Source organism: Dromiciops gliroides, chromosome 2, assembly GCF_019393635.1.
Source record: "Dromiciops gliroides isolate mDroGli1 chromosome 2, mDroGli1.pri, whole genome shotgun sequence".
NCBI lineage: Eukaryota > Metazoa > Chordata > Mammalia > Microbiotheria > Microbiotheriidae > Dromiciops > Dromiciops gliroides.
In genome coordinates, this window is record NC_057862.1 from 657,173,128 (window position 1) to 657,189,336 (window position 16,209).

At 45.9% G+C, this 16,209-nt stretch overlaps 1 protein-coding gene across 7 annotated transcripts in view; it reads left to right on the forward strand.

Moving 5' to 3' along the window:
• IL34 (interleukin 34) overlaps positions 1 to 12,403 on the forward strand; it is a 64,250-nt gene extending 51,847 nt beyond the window's left edge. For 6 of the 7 annotated variants that reach the window (XM_043985879.1, XM_043985880.1, XM_043985881.1 and 3 more), the window contains 4 exons: positions 832 to 909; positions 4,785 to 4,946; positions 9,853 to 9,985; positions 10,804 to 12,403. In XM_043985879.1, coding sequence (XP_043841814.1) covers positions 832 to 909; positions 4,785 to 4,946; positions 9,853 to 9,985; positions 10,804 to 11,024 — 594 coding nt within the window. In that variant the 3' untranslated portion in view covers positions 11,025 to 12,403. The remainder of the gene's footprint in view (positions 1 to 831; positions 910 to 4,784; positions 4,947 to 9,852; positions 9,986 to 10,803) is intronic. The other variant, XM_043985884.1, reaches the window with a different exon arrangement.
• The last annotated feature ends 3,806 nt before the right edge of the window (positions 12,404 to 16,209 follow it).

Below are 16,209 nucleotides of genomic sequence, written 5' to 3' on the forward strand. Positions count from 1 at the left end.
AAGTCACTTAACCCCAGTTGCCTCACTAAAAAAAAAAAAAAAAAAAGGTACCCTTTTCTCCAGCCTCCTCCCACAACATTAAATTCTCTGTACTTCATATATTTTATATTTATTTAGTGTCATAAATGTTGTTTATCCCCAAAGAATGTAAGTCCCTGAGCATAGGGCTTGTTTCATTTTTGTCTTTGTAGCTTAGAGAGGAAGGCAGCGTGTTGTAGTGGGGAGAGGATTGTCCTCTGAGTCAGGGAAACCTGAGTCCGCTCCTGCCTTTGACTCATGCTGATTGTGTGACCCTATGCTAGTCGTGGAGTGTCTAAAATGGTATGAGCTTTGGTACAAGGCAACAATAGTGGAGAAACAACTTTGAAAGAAAGGAACTCTGCTCAATGCCAAGGACCACCCACGTCTCCAGAGGACCTGTGATGAAATGTGCCATGTACCTCTCAACAGCGAGATACTGGAGTCAGGGGGCAGAGGGGGTCATATGCTCTGGGACATGGCTTATGCTTGAATTTGTTTGGCTTGTCTGTACATAGATGTTACAAAGATTTTAGTTTTCCTTTTTTTTTTTTGTTTTCACTGGGAGAGGGGTGGAAGGGACAAAACAGATTTTTGTTCATTGGAAAAAAAATTAATTAAAATTTTCAAAGATTACATAAGCAGAATAGAAGTTGCTATTTTATATCTGTAAAAGTTAAAATTTCTTACCTATATCAGTGAAATCACTGTCCCTGTATTTTTTTTAAATCCCTAGCCCCCTAAGCATAGTGCCCCAGCACATAGTAGTTGCTTGAATGCTTCTCACCTTGTATTTCCTCCTTGTGTCCGCAGAAACACTACTTCCCCATTGATTACAGGATCAGTGTGCCCTACGAGGGAGTGTTCAGATTGGCCAACATCACCAGGCTGGTAAGAAGCTCATTTTCCCATGAGCCCATTCACATTGCAGGGAATACAGGGTTATTTGCCACTTGGCTTTTATCACCTTGGTTTTCTCTGGGGTATCTAAAAATCTGGCAGTTCTCCTTTTTTAGAACATAAGATCCTACAGCTAGACTGTGGCGATGGAGAGGCAGGGTATCCAAAGCCTCATATTTCCCAACCAATCAGGGCAGCATCATAAGTTCCCACTGGACAGAGACAATGCCATTTTTGTCATCTTTGCATCCTCAACACCTAGCATAATTCCTGGCATGTAACAGGTGTTCAATAAAGGTTTGTTAGATATAACCCCTAGGGGCAGCTAGGTGGCACGGTGGATAGAACACTGGCCCTGGAGTCAGAAGGACCTGAGTTCAAATCCAACCTCAGACACTTAATACCAGCTGTGTGACCCTGGGCAAGTCACTTAACCCCAATTGCCTCCCCCCTCCCCCCCCCAAAAAAGATATAACCCCGCAAGCTGTCCCAAATCGGCTGTTTCAATCCACATTTGCTTGCAACTCTGCTGTTTATATCTTTGAGGCAGGCTAAGGAAAAACTCAGTGAGGCTCAGAGATGTGTCATTTTTCCATCAGACCTAATCCCCAAGGAAGCTGTGCTGACCACACTTGTCTCACAGCAGACCAAGTAACCTACATTAACTGGAGCTCTCCAACTTGTCAGCATCAAAACAATTCTGGGCATCAAGTCAACAAACATTTATTAAGCACCTACTATGTGTCTGGTGCTATGCTAAGTACTGGGCATACAAAGAAAGACTTGAGGGGCTCACAATGCGGGGGGGGGGGGTTTGACAGCATGCAAATAATGACACACAAACAAGATCTAGACAGGCTAAACAGGAGAGAATCCCTGAGGGAAGACACTACCTTTATGGGGGACCAGAAAAAGCTTCTTCTTTTTTTTTTTTTTTTTGGTGAGGCAGTTGGGGTTAAGTGACTTGCCCAGGGTCACACAGCTAGTAATTGTTAAGTGTCTGAGGCCAGATTTAAACTTGGGTCCTTCTGAATCCAGGGCCAGTGCTTTATCCACTGAGCCACCTAGCTGCCCCTAAGGAAAGGCTTCTTGTAGAAGGTAGGATTTTTATCTGGAACTTACAGGAAGCCAAGATGGCCAGGAAGTAGAGAGGAGGAAAGAAGAGCATTCCAGGCTTGGTGTTCCAGCCAGAGATAATGTACCGAGTGTCTTGTGTGAGGAACAACAAGACTATTGCAGTATATATTGGAGGGAGGTAGGAAAGGTAGGAGGGAAGCAGGACAGACTTTCAGTACCAAACAGAGGATTTTAGGGGGCAGCTAGGTGGCGCTGCAGTGGATAAAACACCAGCCCTGGATTCAGGAGGACCTGAGTTCAAATCCGGTCTCAGACACTTGACACTAACTGGTTGTGTGACCCTGGGCAAGTCACTTAACACCCATTGCCCTGCAAAAACAAATAAACAAACAGGATGTTACATTTGAAGCTGGAGATGATAGGGAGTCAATGGCGGTTAAGTGACTTGACCAGAGTCACACAGCTAATGAGTATCAAGTGTCTGAGGCTGGATTTGAACTCAGGTCCTCCTGAATCCAGGGCTGGGGCTTTATCCACTGCACCACCTAGCTGCCCCCCAATCATACTATCAACATGAAGATGCACGAAAAAAAACAGTTTATTATATTCTCAGAGTATGGACTCCCTGTATACAAAAATCAGTGAGCTATGAGCAGCAGTTTCAGAAATCTTAGTTTTAGTTACAGGGGCAGGATAGGCATGTTGGAATTTTATAGAAGTCAGAAAGAGGAAGGTAGTGATTTATATACATCAAAGAACAGATAGTGGAAAGAGAGAACTATATCAGGTAAAATAATAAACTAGTCAGTAAACACTGGTGTCATAGCTGGAATTTGCAAGCTAATTATTGACACTGAATTCAATGTTTCGGTTTGATTCTACAGGCTCTAGCTAATTATGTATGACTTGTGTATCTTAAGTAAATGGCAATAAGAAAATTAAATCAAAAATTATCACAAGCCCTAACACAGCTGTACCTGTGCAATTGAATTTTGAACCCAACTGTTAGACTTTGTATTTATTCCCATTACCTTTTTTCCATTTAGATTTGGCCCAACTTTGTCAAGATCTTTTTGAATCCTGACTTTGTCATCCATTGTTAGCTAAACTTCCCAGCTTTGTGTGTTGAACTAATTTAATAATTATGACATCTTTTTCTTCAACCAAGTTACTGACTCATGTTGAACAGCACAGGGACAAGGACAGATTAATGGAACCCTCCACTAAAGATGACCCTCTCCTTTGACACTGACACATTAATTACTGCTCTGTACATCTAGTGATGTATCTGAATTCTGAATTCATCAAACTATCAGCCAACCTACATCTTGTTCACAAAGATATCAGGAGAGAGTCTGTCATATGCCTCACTGAAGTCTCAGTATCTCTACGTAAGTTCCTGTAGCCCAATCATTGCCTCTTTTTTTTTTTTTAAGTGAGGCAATTGGGGTTAAGTGACTTGCCCAGGGTCACACAGCTAGTGTTAAGTGTCTGAGGCCGGATCCAAACTCAGGTCCTCCTGACTCCAGGGCCGGTGCTCTATCCACTGTGCTACCTAGCTGCCCCCCAATCATTGCCTCTTGATCATAGCCCTGCAGTAGGAGCTTTCTCAGCTGCTCCATCCCTTAAAAGGTGGCCCCTAGGAGCCCTGTGGAAAGTGAATTTATCAGGCCCTCCTCACTTTGTATGGGGATGGGATATTCTTATGGGTCAGAGGCATCATACCTTACCCAAGTGTAGATTACTTGCAGTTAGGCTGGGCACCTAGAATGGAGGGAAGGTGAACTTTGTGTCTTGTAAATATAAGTGTGCTTTTCTGTATTAAAACTGAGGTTGTGGAAACTTATACCAATCTATGGAAGCCAGACAAGGAAGAGGATAATGGTGGAGACATTAAACATCCCTTAGCATTGGACAGACCCTTTAGGACAATGTCAGCTTTAAGTATGTGGGCATTTCTTCTAGTTTTTTTCTAATACAGTTCAATAAATATTTAATTAACAACTTCCGTGTCCAGGCACATGTGGTTTTTTTTCTGTTTTTTTTTTTTCACACATGTTTTTTACTCATGCCTCCCTGCTTTGAGAGAATGAGTTTGTGGAAGTCTCAGAAAATGGCTAGGAAAGAAATCCTTATATGAGTGGGAAGGTATGACAGTGATATTTGGAATCTTGTGCTCTGTTCCCTGAACACACATCTGAGAGGGTTCAGGGTGGGGACGTGAAGGCCTGTGGTCCCTGGAAGGCTCATCAGTTTTAGTGAAGCAGTGTTTGGTGTGGATGCAGGACTAATGCTGAGCTAGTAGCAATGTTGACAAGGAATAATAACCACACTGCCTTCAAAAGGCGCATCTTCTCATTAACATTCTTACTGGGTTCAGTTGTAGTCCAGTGGGTATGCTCCGGCATATACTCAGAAATTGTCCAAAATGGAAAACTCTCTAACTTTTCCCCTCCACCTCCATCCTCCAAATAATAGTCATGTAATTTATTAGCCACCTGAAATAACAGCTAGGTATTAAAACCATGTACAAGAAACTTAAATAACGCGGCAACCTGTGTTGATTTTTCTCTTTCCTCCCTGCCCTCGCTCTCCCCATCCTTTCTCCCCATTGGCTAGAGGGGGAGCCTGGTACATAATAGATGTTTAATAAAGGCTTGTTGATTGATTGGAAGGGCATGATCTAAGCCAAGTTATAGTTGTGATAATGATGATGACACAAATAACTCATGTTTCCATAATTTTAAGTTTTCAGGCTTTTTCACTGTGTTTTCCTTGGTTCATTGCAGCAGCAGGCAGAGCTGAGTCAGCCAAATCTGCGGTACCTGTGGGCCTCACTGAACTGCAACACTATGGAGATCATCCAGAATGTTCTATTGGAAGATCACCCATCCTGGAATTATATTAAGGAAATATATGAACTTCTGGTCTATGTCCGGGAAATTGCAGTGGTAAATTACTCTCTCCCAGTCTTTCTTCCTCTCCCTTTTGCCAGATGGTTGGAGAGAAGGGGTCAGCGGTGACCCCAGCTAACCCAGGGCACAGGAAGCATTAAATTGGGGCTGTATGGCAGGAGGCAGCTAGGTATATGCCATGGGCATCGAAGGCCCTGCTGTATGCAAGCAAAAGGAGAAGGAAAAATAAAATGATTAGGAAGAATAATAGGGATGGGAATTCAAAGATGAACTCTTGGTATATGTGAGGCAGGTAGAGACAGTGGGAAGAACTTTGGACCAGCCGCCAAAAAGCCTATATTTGACTCCTAGCTCCATCACTAACTAGCTTCCAAAGTCCCTTAATCTTCCTCAGCCTCAGTTTCTTCAGCTACAGAATAGGGGCAGTTGGGTAAAACCTCCCCCACCTACCTCATAGAATTGTCATGAGGATGGAATGATATGCTATATGTGAAAGTACTTTGAAAAAGGTAGTTTACTACGGAAACATAAGGTATACACATTCTCTGTTCTCAAAAGTCTCTCCATATCCCCTCTTCTCTTTGTTCTCAATGCACACACCTCTCATGTGTCATCTTTCCTTCTGTCTTTTTGACTTGAATTTGTGTCCTTATCACCTAGTACAGAGCTGGGCCATAGGAAGTGCCTAATAAAGGCTTGTTGACTTGACAACCACTCCCCTTCCTGGTTATATTGAGCCCCCTAGGAGATTCAGTGGCCTTTTTTTCTGTGCCTTCATCTGCTCCTGCCTCAGGACAGAGTCAACTGTGAACTTGAAAGGTCACAGCTTGGAAACTCAAGGAACCTGATGGTTTCTTACCAGCATCTGGGCAGGAGAGGGCTTTAGAATACCAATTAGGGAACCACGGGGTGCAGTTAAATAGGGAAAACAAACAGGTGTATGAGGGAGTCATGGAGCCTGGGGAGAAAAAGGAAAAGATTTTTTTGCAGGCCATTTAGCAGCTAGCTGTGCTAGTGCCTGGAGGATCGGCGGTTTCATTTCACAGCCCTCACCCGCTATGTGGCAGGCAGGGTTCAATTTCCTGGCAAATGCAGCTGCTGGAATTTTTCTTTAGTTTAATATTTTGGGCACGTAGGAGGAAAAGTAATGAAGCCAGGGTGGGGTAGGCACCAGGGGAAATTTTCCTTAAAGAAAGATTTCCCTCAGCTTCACAAACATCTCTAATGTTGAGGTGGCCCCGTTCACTGTCTTCTTTGCATCTGATGCCCTGGCCATGCCTGGGGCTCTATAAAGTCAGTCAACCCTTGGGACCATTTTCTCCCAGAATCCCTGCTGGACCAGCCACCCCCCCCCCCCCCAGAGCTTCCAGACCAAGGAGAAGCTGGTTCCTGACAGCTGACACGGGCTGAAATCCAGCACTTTCAAGCCCTTCGGATTCTTTCTGAGAGAGTCAGGGACTTGGACATGGGTCAGCTCATCCTGGCAATAGCCTGGTCCTATTTTGTTCCTCTGATGTTCTCCCGAGGGAGGGTAACGCTCCCAGCTTTTGGTGATTGCAATTTGGCTGGTAAGCAGCTCTCAGAAGCATGCCCATAAGACTGGGAAGTCAGTTGGAGAAAGGCTTTAGGAGAACGAATCATGCCTATCTCTCTTTGGCATCACAGGATGGCAGGTTGGTACAAAGGTTGTGGCAGGAAGGTACTTGGATGGCTTGTCCTCTTGTCAAGGGGTGGGGGAGTATTTTTCACATCATTAGTTTCCATATCACTAGGGAGGGGATTCTACTTGGAATTCTTTGTTTACTTAAGGCAGTATTCTCACTTTCTTTAGCACATCACTACAGAACAAAATGTGTTTTTGATACTTAAAAAAAAAATACTGTCGGCACTTTTCAGTGTCTTTTAACACCTCATTGATAACAGAATTACAGTGAAGCAAAGCAAATTACCACATTGGTCATATCTGATGATAAATACTTCATTCTGAATATGGAATCCACCACCTCTTTTCCAACAAGTCGGGGAGACTGCTTCTTAGGCAATCTTTGGGAGTCATGAGTGATCCTGTCATTGAGCAGAGTATGACTGTTTTTCACTGTTGTTTTCCTTTACGTCATTTTGGTCTATGTGTAATTTTTTCCTCTGGTTCTACTTAACTTCTCTCTTCATACAAGTCTTCCCAAGTTTCCCTGAATTCTTCATGATTTTCAGGGGTTTTGTGGTTTTATCAGTTTAGGGAATTCCTGAGGAGAAATTTGCTCTCCCAATGAAGTTCTATACTTTCTCTATAATTTAGGGGGCCAGAGAGTAACTTAGAACACTGAGAGGTTAAGCGAGTTGCCCCTGGTCATAGCCAGCCAAGATTGTCAGAGATAGGACATGACCCTGAAAGCTTTTGGATTCTGAGGCTGCCTCTCATTTCTTTTTTTTTTTTTTAATTCTTAAAAAAAAATTTTTTTTTTTTGGTGAGGCAGTTTGGGTTAAGTGACTTGCCAAGGGTTACACAGCTAGTAAAGTGTCAAGTGTCTGAGGTTGGATTTGAACTTAGGTCCTTCTGACTTCAGGGCTGGTGCTCTATCCACTGTGCCACCTAGCTGCCCCCTGTCTCATTTCTAATGGCACAATAATATTCCATGTGCTCCTTTTCCTTAATTTATTCACTTATTCCCCAGTTGATGGGCTCCTCCTTTGTCTCTAATTTGCTACCACAAAAGTATCCTTATAAATATTTAGTGTATATAGAGACCCTTCTTTTTATCATTCATCATGCTTAGGAAGTGGTATTGGTCAGGGGGTATGTATAATTTTGTGACTTTGCTAGAATAAATCCAAATTATTTTCCAAAAGAGTTGGATCCATTTACAGCTTTATCACCAGTGCAGTAGTGTGACTGCATCTGTTTTCCTAGAGTCCCTCTAACATTTTCCATTTTCATCTTTGTCTATATGATGGATATGAGGCAAATCCTCAGAACTGTTTTAGTGTGCATGTTGCTTAGTATTAGTAATTTGGAGCTAGCTTTCATATGGTTGTTGATAGTATTCCTCCTCTTAAAAACTTTGTTAACATTCTTTGATCATTTATCTATTGGGAAATAGATCTCATGTTTCCATGTTTGTATCACTTCCTTATCTATCTTGCTCTTCTCCCTCTCCCTCAAGATACCTTGTTCATTCATGCCTCCGCACTTTTGCTCAGGTCCTCTCGCCTTGGCCAATGATTCTCTCTGCCCTGTTTTGTGCTTATATATATTCTGTTCATTCTTCAAAGCTCTGCTCACATTCCACCTCCTCCATGAAGGCTTTCTCTGCTTCCCCAGCCCACATCGATCTCTTCCTTCTCCCAGATTTTAAAGCATTTAGTATCTGTCCCATCTAGGTTGCCTCACACTCTGATTCTTTCACATCTATCTTGTTTCCCCAACTAGTCTTGAAGTCCCTTGAGTGGAGAGACTAAATCTCATGTCCCTCTTGTTATATCCCTCACTTAAATTCCCCAAGCCTCAGTTTCCTCATATGTAAAATGAGGGGGTTGGATTTCAGTAGCCTCTGAGGTTCCTTTCAGTTCCAGAGCTACGACCTTAAGGAAACTAGGGAGTTGGAAACTTCCCACCCCCAGTCAATCAAAGGATTTAGAGCAGGAAGGATCTTTAATCACTCTTATATCACCTAGTTTAACCCTTTCATTTTATATATGAGTAAACTGAGGCTGAGAAAGGGGAAGTGATTTGCCCAGTGTCACACAATTCAATAGAATGTCGGATATTAAACCTTTGTCTTCTCATTCATTGTAAACCCGGTGCTTTTCCCTCCATGCTAGGGGTTCTTAATTGTCTTATGTAGAGGCCACCTTTCTCAGAATAATGTTGTTAAGTGCATAAAATAAAATACGTAGAATTACAAAGGAAACCAGTGAAATTGAAATACTTATCAAACTATTTTTTTAAAAGGTTAATGAACCCCAGGGTAAGAACCCCTCTCCTCTATACCCTACCACCACCCTGGCATCTGGCCTCATCTGCTGGAACATTCCTGTAGGGTGGGGCGGTGCTGCCCACTGCTGCCGTAATAAGATATACTTAGAATGTTCTTTCATAATGAGCTAAAATCTATCTCCTGTTGGCCTTGGTTTTGCTCTTTGGAGCTACATAGAAATAACTTTCATCTCTCCAAGAAAGCTAATGGAGCCTTAGGTGGTGACATTAAGAGGGGATCAGTGCCTAGGGTGAGGGAGGCAGCAATCATGCTGTACTCTGCTCTAGTCCAACCACACCTGTCAGTCAATAAACATTTAAACACCTACTGTGTGCCAGACACCTGAAGTATTGCATTTATTTCTAGGATGGACATCGATAAGCTGGGGAGGGTCTGGAGGAGGGCTACAAAGATGGCAGAAGGTTCATGCTATATTAGGACTGATTGAAGGGATTGGAAATGTTTTTTCTGGAGAAGAGAAGGGTGTCTGTGTCCAAGATAAACCCTTTGAAGAGCTGCCACATGGAAAGGGCATTAGATTTGGCCCCAGAGGACAATACTAGAAACAGTGGGTGGAGGTTGCAGGGGACAATTTAGGCTGGATGTAAGGGAAAAACTGACTAACCAGAGAACTATCCCAGAGTGGGATAATCCACCTTGGAAGGTAGTGGGTTTCCTGTCATTTGAGACCTTCAAGCAGTGACTGGATGGTCACCTGTTGGGCTTGTATGGAGGAGGCTGTCAGTTGCATGGTTTCCTGCTCCTCTGCCATTTTGATTCTGCCTCCTTTCTAAGCTTATTATAGGAGAGGAGTTGGGCCAAATGTCTCTGAGGTCTCCTGCTGCCCTGAGCTTCTGTGATTCTGTGAAGAGCAGTTGATTGCTGGTCTCTGGGTTAAATATCCCTGTCCTTTCTGCTGTCCGATGGTCTCCGAGAGGTCTCGACGGTTCAGCGTGTTTGTCTTCTAGGACCTGCAAGTGGACCCCCGGGTGGAGACAATCTTGACTCTTGCAAACTCAGGCAAGGACCGGAAGCTGGTGAAGCCGAAGGCACTTCTTGACAATTGCTACAAAGTTATGGATCTACTTTACTGCTTGTGCTGTAAGGATGGCGGGGGGGAGCCTGGGAGAATGGGAGGGAGGAAGAGGAAGAGGATGGGCCTCTTCAAGGTGCTGTGGGAGGGTCTGGACCCGGGTCAGGGTCCATTCAGTGCTGACATGCGTCCTCCCCCCCCTCCCCCCGGCCATGTTCCACATGGGTATTCTGTGCTTCCTTAGATTGAACTGGGGAACTAGGGATGTTGAGCTTGGAGAAAAAGAAACTGGGGGCAGGGGGCCTGGACACTTGCTTTTGGTTTAGGAAGGGATTTTTTTTTTTTGGGCGGGTCAGTGGGAGTTAAGTGACTTGCCCAGGGTCACACAGCTAGTAAGTGTCAAGTGTCTGAGGCCAGATTTCAACTCAGGTACTCCTGACTCCAGGGCTGGTGCTCTATCCACTGTGCCACCTAGCTGCCCCATCATTGTAGTTATTAATGAGTGTTCCTTTTTAAGTATAACTTAGCTACTCTTCCAACTCTTCACGATTTTTTGACTCTCTCTTGTGTATGTCTCAAGAGATGGTACTCACCTGGGGGAGATTTGCATCATTTCAAGCAGGTTCCCAGTGCGTTAGTTATAGTGACATCTTTTTATGGACTGGAGATGGGAAGAGTGGCTTTCCTTGGAGGGTGGATTTAGAGGTGATCATCTGATGATGCCCCCTCCCATTCTAGAGATGAAGAAACTGAGGCCTGGAGAGACTGGAAGTGACATTGGAGTTCAGGTGCCATCACTGAGGTTAGGTGACTTGCCCAGGGCACATACATCAGGAGAGAAGTGGGATTTGAACTAAGGTCCCCTGATTCCTGTCTCCTCTCACAGGTAAAGAGAGCAACATCCGAAATTGGGAAGACTGCATCGTCCCCCAGGCTCAGCCTCACAGCCACCAGCCTCCTCCACAGTGTGCCGGCCCAGCCGCTCTTCTGTACCGTCCTTCACAAGCCCAAACGCCTCTGGTCGGGGAGAGAGAGCTGAGGCCCCCCCAGGTCGAGGCTGACCCCCAAAGGCAGGCGAAGCTGGGGGAAGATCGCTTTATACCCTGAGCAAGCCCTTCTGCCCTTGACTCTCCTCTGGAGCCCAGTGGGGACTGCTTGGGCCCAACCTCTCAAGCGTCTCAGGCCTGCAATTCTCACCTCGGCATTTGGGAGGGAGGCCCTTGGAAGCCCCCTCCCCCACCCCCATTCCTATCCTGGGAATAGTCCCTTGTGGAGCAGCTCCGAGAAGGAGACCCTCTTCCTAATGAGGAAACCTCGGGTCAGAGAAGCACTCCATTGCCTTCTCCCTCACTTCTCTCCACAAGCCTGGTGTCTCTCTTCCTATTTCTCCTTTTGCCTCAGAAACCCTTAGTGACTGGAGCTGGTGCAGGCAGGTCTCAGCCCCCTCCCATGGGCTCCAGGAGACAGGGCAGAGGGCTCTGCCTTTGGAACAGGCCTGACCCACCTTGTCTGCTTGAGCCCTCATCCTCATGGTTGGGAATTAGGTCCCAGACCCCTGCTGGTGCGTGATAGAAGAGATGAGGGGCTTCTCAGTACCAAGAGAGCTGAGTAGGGCCCCAGGAGAGCTGGGGCAGCTTCCTCCAGGAATGGCTAGTGGGGTGGGAGTGGCGCAGAGTGTGCAGTCGATGGTGGCTGATGGGGGAGTGGACCCCAAATCACCTCCCGGCTGAGTCCGTGCCTTCAGTTTCAGTAAAAATCAGACCCATCCCGGCCACCTGACTCCCTTTCAAGGGCAGAGGCCAAAAGCAGGAAGGGGAATGTTGTCCAAGTGCTTTGAACTCTTCAGGGCCAAAGAATGCTGGGAAAGTCTAGGGCTATTACTGAGAGGGAAGGAGAGGGAGCAAGCCGCTTGCACCAACCGGCCAGCATGCTCTGCTGAGCTGGTGGCCTCGGGTGTTGCTCCAGGAGAGCTAGTCTCACTTGAGGTGAGAGAGCTAAAAGATTCCCTCCTGCGAGAATGACACCCTGGGCAGTTTGGAGGCTCTCCCCCAGAGAGAGAAAACCGCATTCTATAAACTGAAGGGAGTGCTGTATTCCTTCAGCGGGCCAGCTTTCTGCAGGCCCGTGGAATGCCCTTTGGCCCTGGTTGGGGGTGGTGGGGGGGAAGTTCTGGGAATGGAGAAAAACTGAGGGCCCCCTCCTCTTTGAGAGCCCCCATTCCCTGATGATCGCTCCCAGGAGGACCAGGGAGGAGCGCCTCCTCAGCTCCTGGGGCTGCTGCTCCCCTTGTCCATCAGGCTTTGAGGAAGGGCTCTGGCGGGCTGCATTTTCGTGTGGGGGTGGGGGGTTAGGAGCGGAGCCCACTGGAGACAACAGCCTGGGGACTGGGGAGGAGGAGTGGGGTGCATTAAAATGCCATGTCTTGCCACGCTGATTCTTTTCCATTTCTTTAATTTTTTTCTATTAAATACTCGTTTTTCATTTGATTTGATTTGTGACTTTGTGTTTACCCAAATGAGGCAGCCGAGCCCGGTGTGATGCTGCTCTCCCTCAGAGCCTCTTTTGGTTGTGTGTGTCAGCCGCTGGGGAGGAGAGGAGGGTTTTTTCTCTGTTCTATGATCAGAGACTTAGAGCTAGAAGAGTCACCCACTAGCAACCCTTTTATTTTGCAAATGGGGAAACTGAGGCCCAGAAAGCTTAAAAGTGTTTCCCAAGGCCACATGGGTTGTTAAATGATAGGCGGGATTTGAATCTGAGTCCTCTGACTCCAGTCCCAGGGTAATCTCTGGGGTCACCATGTTTTCTCTACTTACCAAGGTCTGGCCTCTAGCCCCGCCCAATGTCTTTCACTTTCTCCTGCCCTAACTTTTTTTTTTTTACTTAAGTAGGACAAGAAGATGCTCACAGCAGGTGCAGACAGACTTGGGAGGGACAGAAGAGCCTTCCTGAAGGCTCAACTTTGCTCGGCATTGGGGGAGGGGTTGGGTCATATCCATCTGCTTGGGGTTTAGAGGTGACTGCTAGTGTGTGGGGTTACACCCTTAGTTCTCCCCTTGGAAGTTGGCCCATTTGTCCAAATGTTCCCATTTGGAGTGGAAAGCCTGATCCCCATTCTCTCCTATGGATGGGGACCCCCAGCCCCCACCCCAAGGGCTCCAGAAAACCCCGAGCAGAGGAGAGACAAGGCTGCCAAGCAGAGGAAGAAAGCGACAAGCATTTAAGTGTCTGCTGTGTGTCAGGCACTGTTCTGAATGTGTGTCACAAATATCATCTAGTCTAAGCTCTTCTTTCCTCAAACCCCCCATGGAGCCCCTCCCCCTCTCAGCAGAGGCCCCTGCCTCATATTCTTTTTTTTGGTGAGGCAATTGGGATTAAGTGACTTGCCCAGGGTCATACAGCTAGTAAATGTCAAGTGTCTGAGGTTGGATTTGAACTCAGATCCTCCTGAATCCAGGGCCAGTGCCCTATCCCCTGCACCACCTAGCTGCCCCCTTGCCTCATATTCTGCAGGAAAGATCGAGGCTGTTTATCTTCCTCCTCTCCCCTCACTCATATGCCTTCTGTCCCTACGTCCACATGATGGATTGGTCTTACTCCTACTAGGGTCTCTATTGTAAGTGATCTTATCCCATTCCGTCTCCTCCAGCAGACTCAGTCACCCCCACTCTTATTTCGAATCTCCCTCTTTCTACTGGCTCATTTCCTACTGCCTACAAACATGCTCCCTCCCATCTCCTCCATCCTGAAAAAACCCTCACTCAATCCTTCCACCCTGCTAACTTTCATCCTCTAATTCTTCTGCCCTTTTTAGTGAAATTCCTCAGAAAGGCTGTCTCCCAGAGGCACCTCCCCTCCCTCTCCTCGTGCTCTGTTAACCCCTTACAATTCAGCTTCCAACCTTATTTCCTCACAGAGTTGCTGCTCTCTCCGAAGTTACCAATGATCTTCTAATGGCCAAACCCCGATTCTCCTCGACTTCTCTCTGTGGCCTTTGACAATAACAATTGCTCTTTCCTCCTCAATACTCCCATCTCTCCGGGTTCTCCTACCTATCTGATCCCTCTTCCATCTCCTTTGCTAGGTCCTCCAGCAGATCCCACCTTCTGACTGTAGTAGGTGTCCCACAGAGTTCTATCCTAGCCTCCCCTTCTCTTCTCCCTCTCTACTACTTTACATGGTGATCTCATCGACTCCCCTGGATTTAATTATCATCTATGCCAATGAATCTCTAAACTACCTATCTTGCCCCAGTGTCTCCTGACCTCCAATCTCCCATCTCTAACTGCTTGTACACCCATTTCAAACTGGGTGTACAATAGACATCTTAAACTCAGTGTGTCTATAACAACCCTAAATTCTCTTCTAGTTTCCTTATTTAAATTTTTTTTTTTTTGCAGGGCAATGAGGGTTAAGTGACTTGCCCAGGGTCACACATCTAGTAAGTGTCAAGTGTCTGAGATTCTAGTTTCCTTATTACTGTTGAAGGCAGCACCATGCTCTCAGTCCCTTGGGCTTACAACCTAGGAATCACCCTGGACTCCTCACTATCTCTCACTACCCGTCCCCCCCAATATCCAAGCTTGTTGCCAAGGTCTGTCAATTTCACCTTTGTATCATCTCTCAAATATGTCCCTCTTCTCTCCTCTGACATGGCCACCACTCTGGTGCAAATCCTCATCACCTCATGCCTGGACTATTGCAATAGCTTCAGGTAGGTCTGTTGCCTCACATCTCTCCCTCACTCCAATCTTTCCTTCATTGAGTCACCAAATGAATTTCCCTAAAGCACAGGTCATACACTCCCCGCCCCCCCCGCCAAAATAAACTCCAGTGGCTCCCTATTACTTTTTTTTGGCAGGGCAATGAGGGTTAAGTGACTTGACCAGGGTCACACAGTTAATAAGTATCAAGTGTCTAAGGTTGGATTTGAACTCAGGTCCTCCTGAATCCAGGGCTGGTGCTTTATCCATCCCTATTACTTCTCTTTTTTTTTTTTCAGCCCTATTACATCTAAGAACAAATACAAAATCCTCTGGCATTCAAAGCCCTTCATAACCTAGCTCCCTATTCCTTTCTAGTCTTCTTATTCCTGACTCCTGAACATATGCCTTTCTATCTGGTGACACTCACCTGGTTGTTCCATGACTTCGGCACTCCACCTTTTAGCTCTCGGCATTTTCTTTGGTTGTCCCCCTACGTTCGATGCTCTCCTTGTCTGCACCTGCTGCTTTCCCTGGAATCCTTTAAGATCCAACTACCCCCACCTACTCTACAGGAAGCCTTTCCCAACCTCTCTTAATTCTAGTTTCTTCCCTCTTTTATTTATTTCCTATTTGTTTCCATTTTAATTGAATTTAAATTATTTTCTATTTATCCTGTATATAGTGTGTGTGTACATACCTGTTTGCTTCTTGTCTCTCTTGTCAGATTGTGAGCTCCTTGAGGGCAGGGACTGTCTTTTGCTTCTCTGTATCCTCAGTGCTTAACAGTGCCTGGCACACAGCGGGCGATTAATAAATGCTTATTTATTAAATAAATGACAATCTGTGCATCTTTGTGTCCCTTTGTTAAAGATGCTGAGAGAAGCTCTTTTCTTGTTCTGGGCCCATTCCACTTTTGGACAACTCTAGAGGTTAGGCCTTTCCTTACTGAGGGCCAACACCTGCCTCTCTGCAGCCACTAATGAGTTGTTCCTTTTTCTGACCTCTGGGGCTAGGCAGAGAAAGCCTGGTCCCTTTCCCACCAGAGCCTTTCCAAATACCTGAAACTGTCTGTGATGTTCTTTGTAACTTCTTTCTCCTCCCCTGGGTCCCTCAATGCCAAGTTGGTTTTTTTTTCTTCTCCAGGCTAAACATGTCTAGTTCCTTCAACTGATCTTATATGATGTGGACTGAAAGCCCCCTCAGCATCTTGGCCATCCTCTCCTAGAAATGCCAGCAGTCCACTTCTGGTCTTCTTCCTGCCCAGCTCCCCCAATGTTTGTCTTATCTAGCCAGGAACAGGGCAACCAGGCTCCTCCCTCTCCAGGCCTCTGTACTAATATCTCCTCCCCCTTTCTAGCACCCCTTTATATAGTCTCCCATTAGAGTGTCAAGATCTCAAGGTCAGGAGCTGTCTTGTTTCTTGTATCTTGTGTGTGTGTATCCCCAACGTTTAGCAGTGTCTGATACATAGTTGGTTGTTCTTTGTTCTCTAAGAGGACCATGAAGTTGGGATGATGTCATGACTTGCACTGAATTGGATTTTAAGTGGGGGAGGGCTATGCAAAATCACCAACTCACTCTCTCCTCCA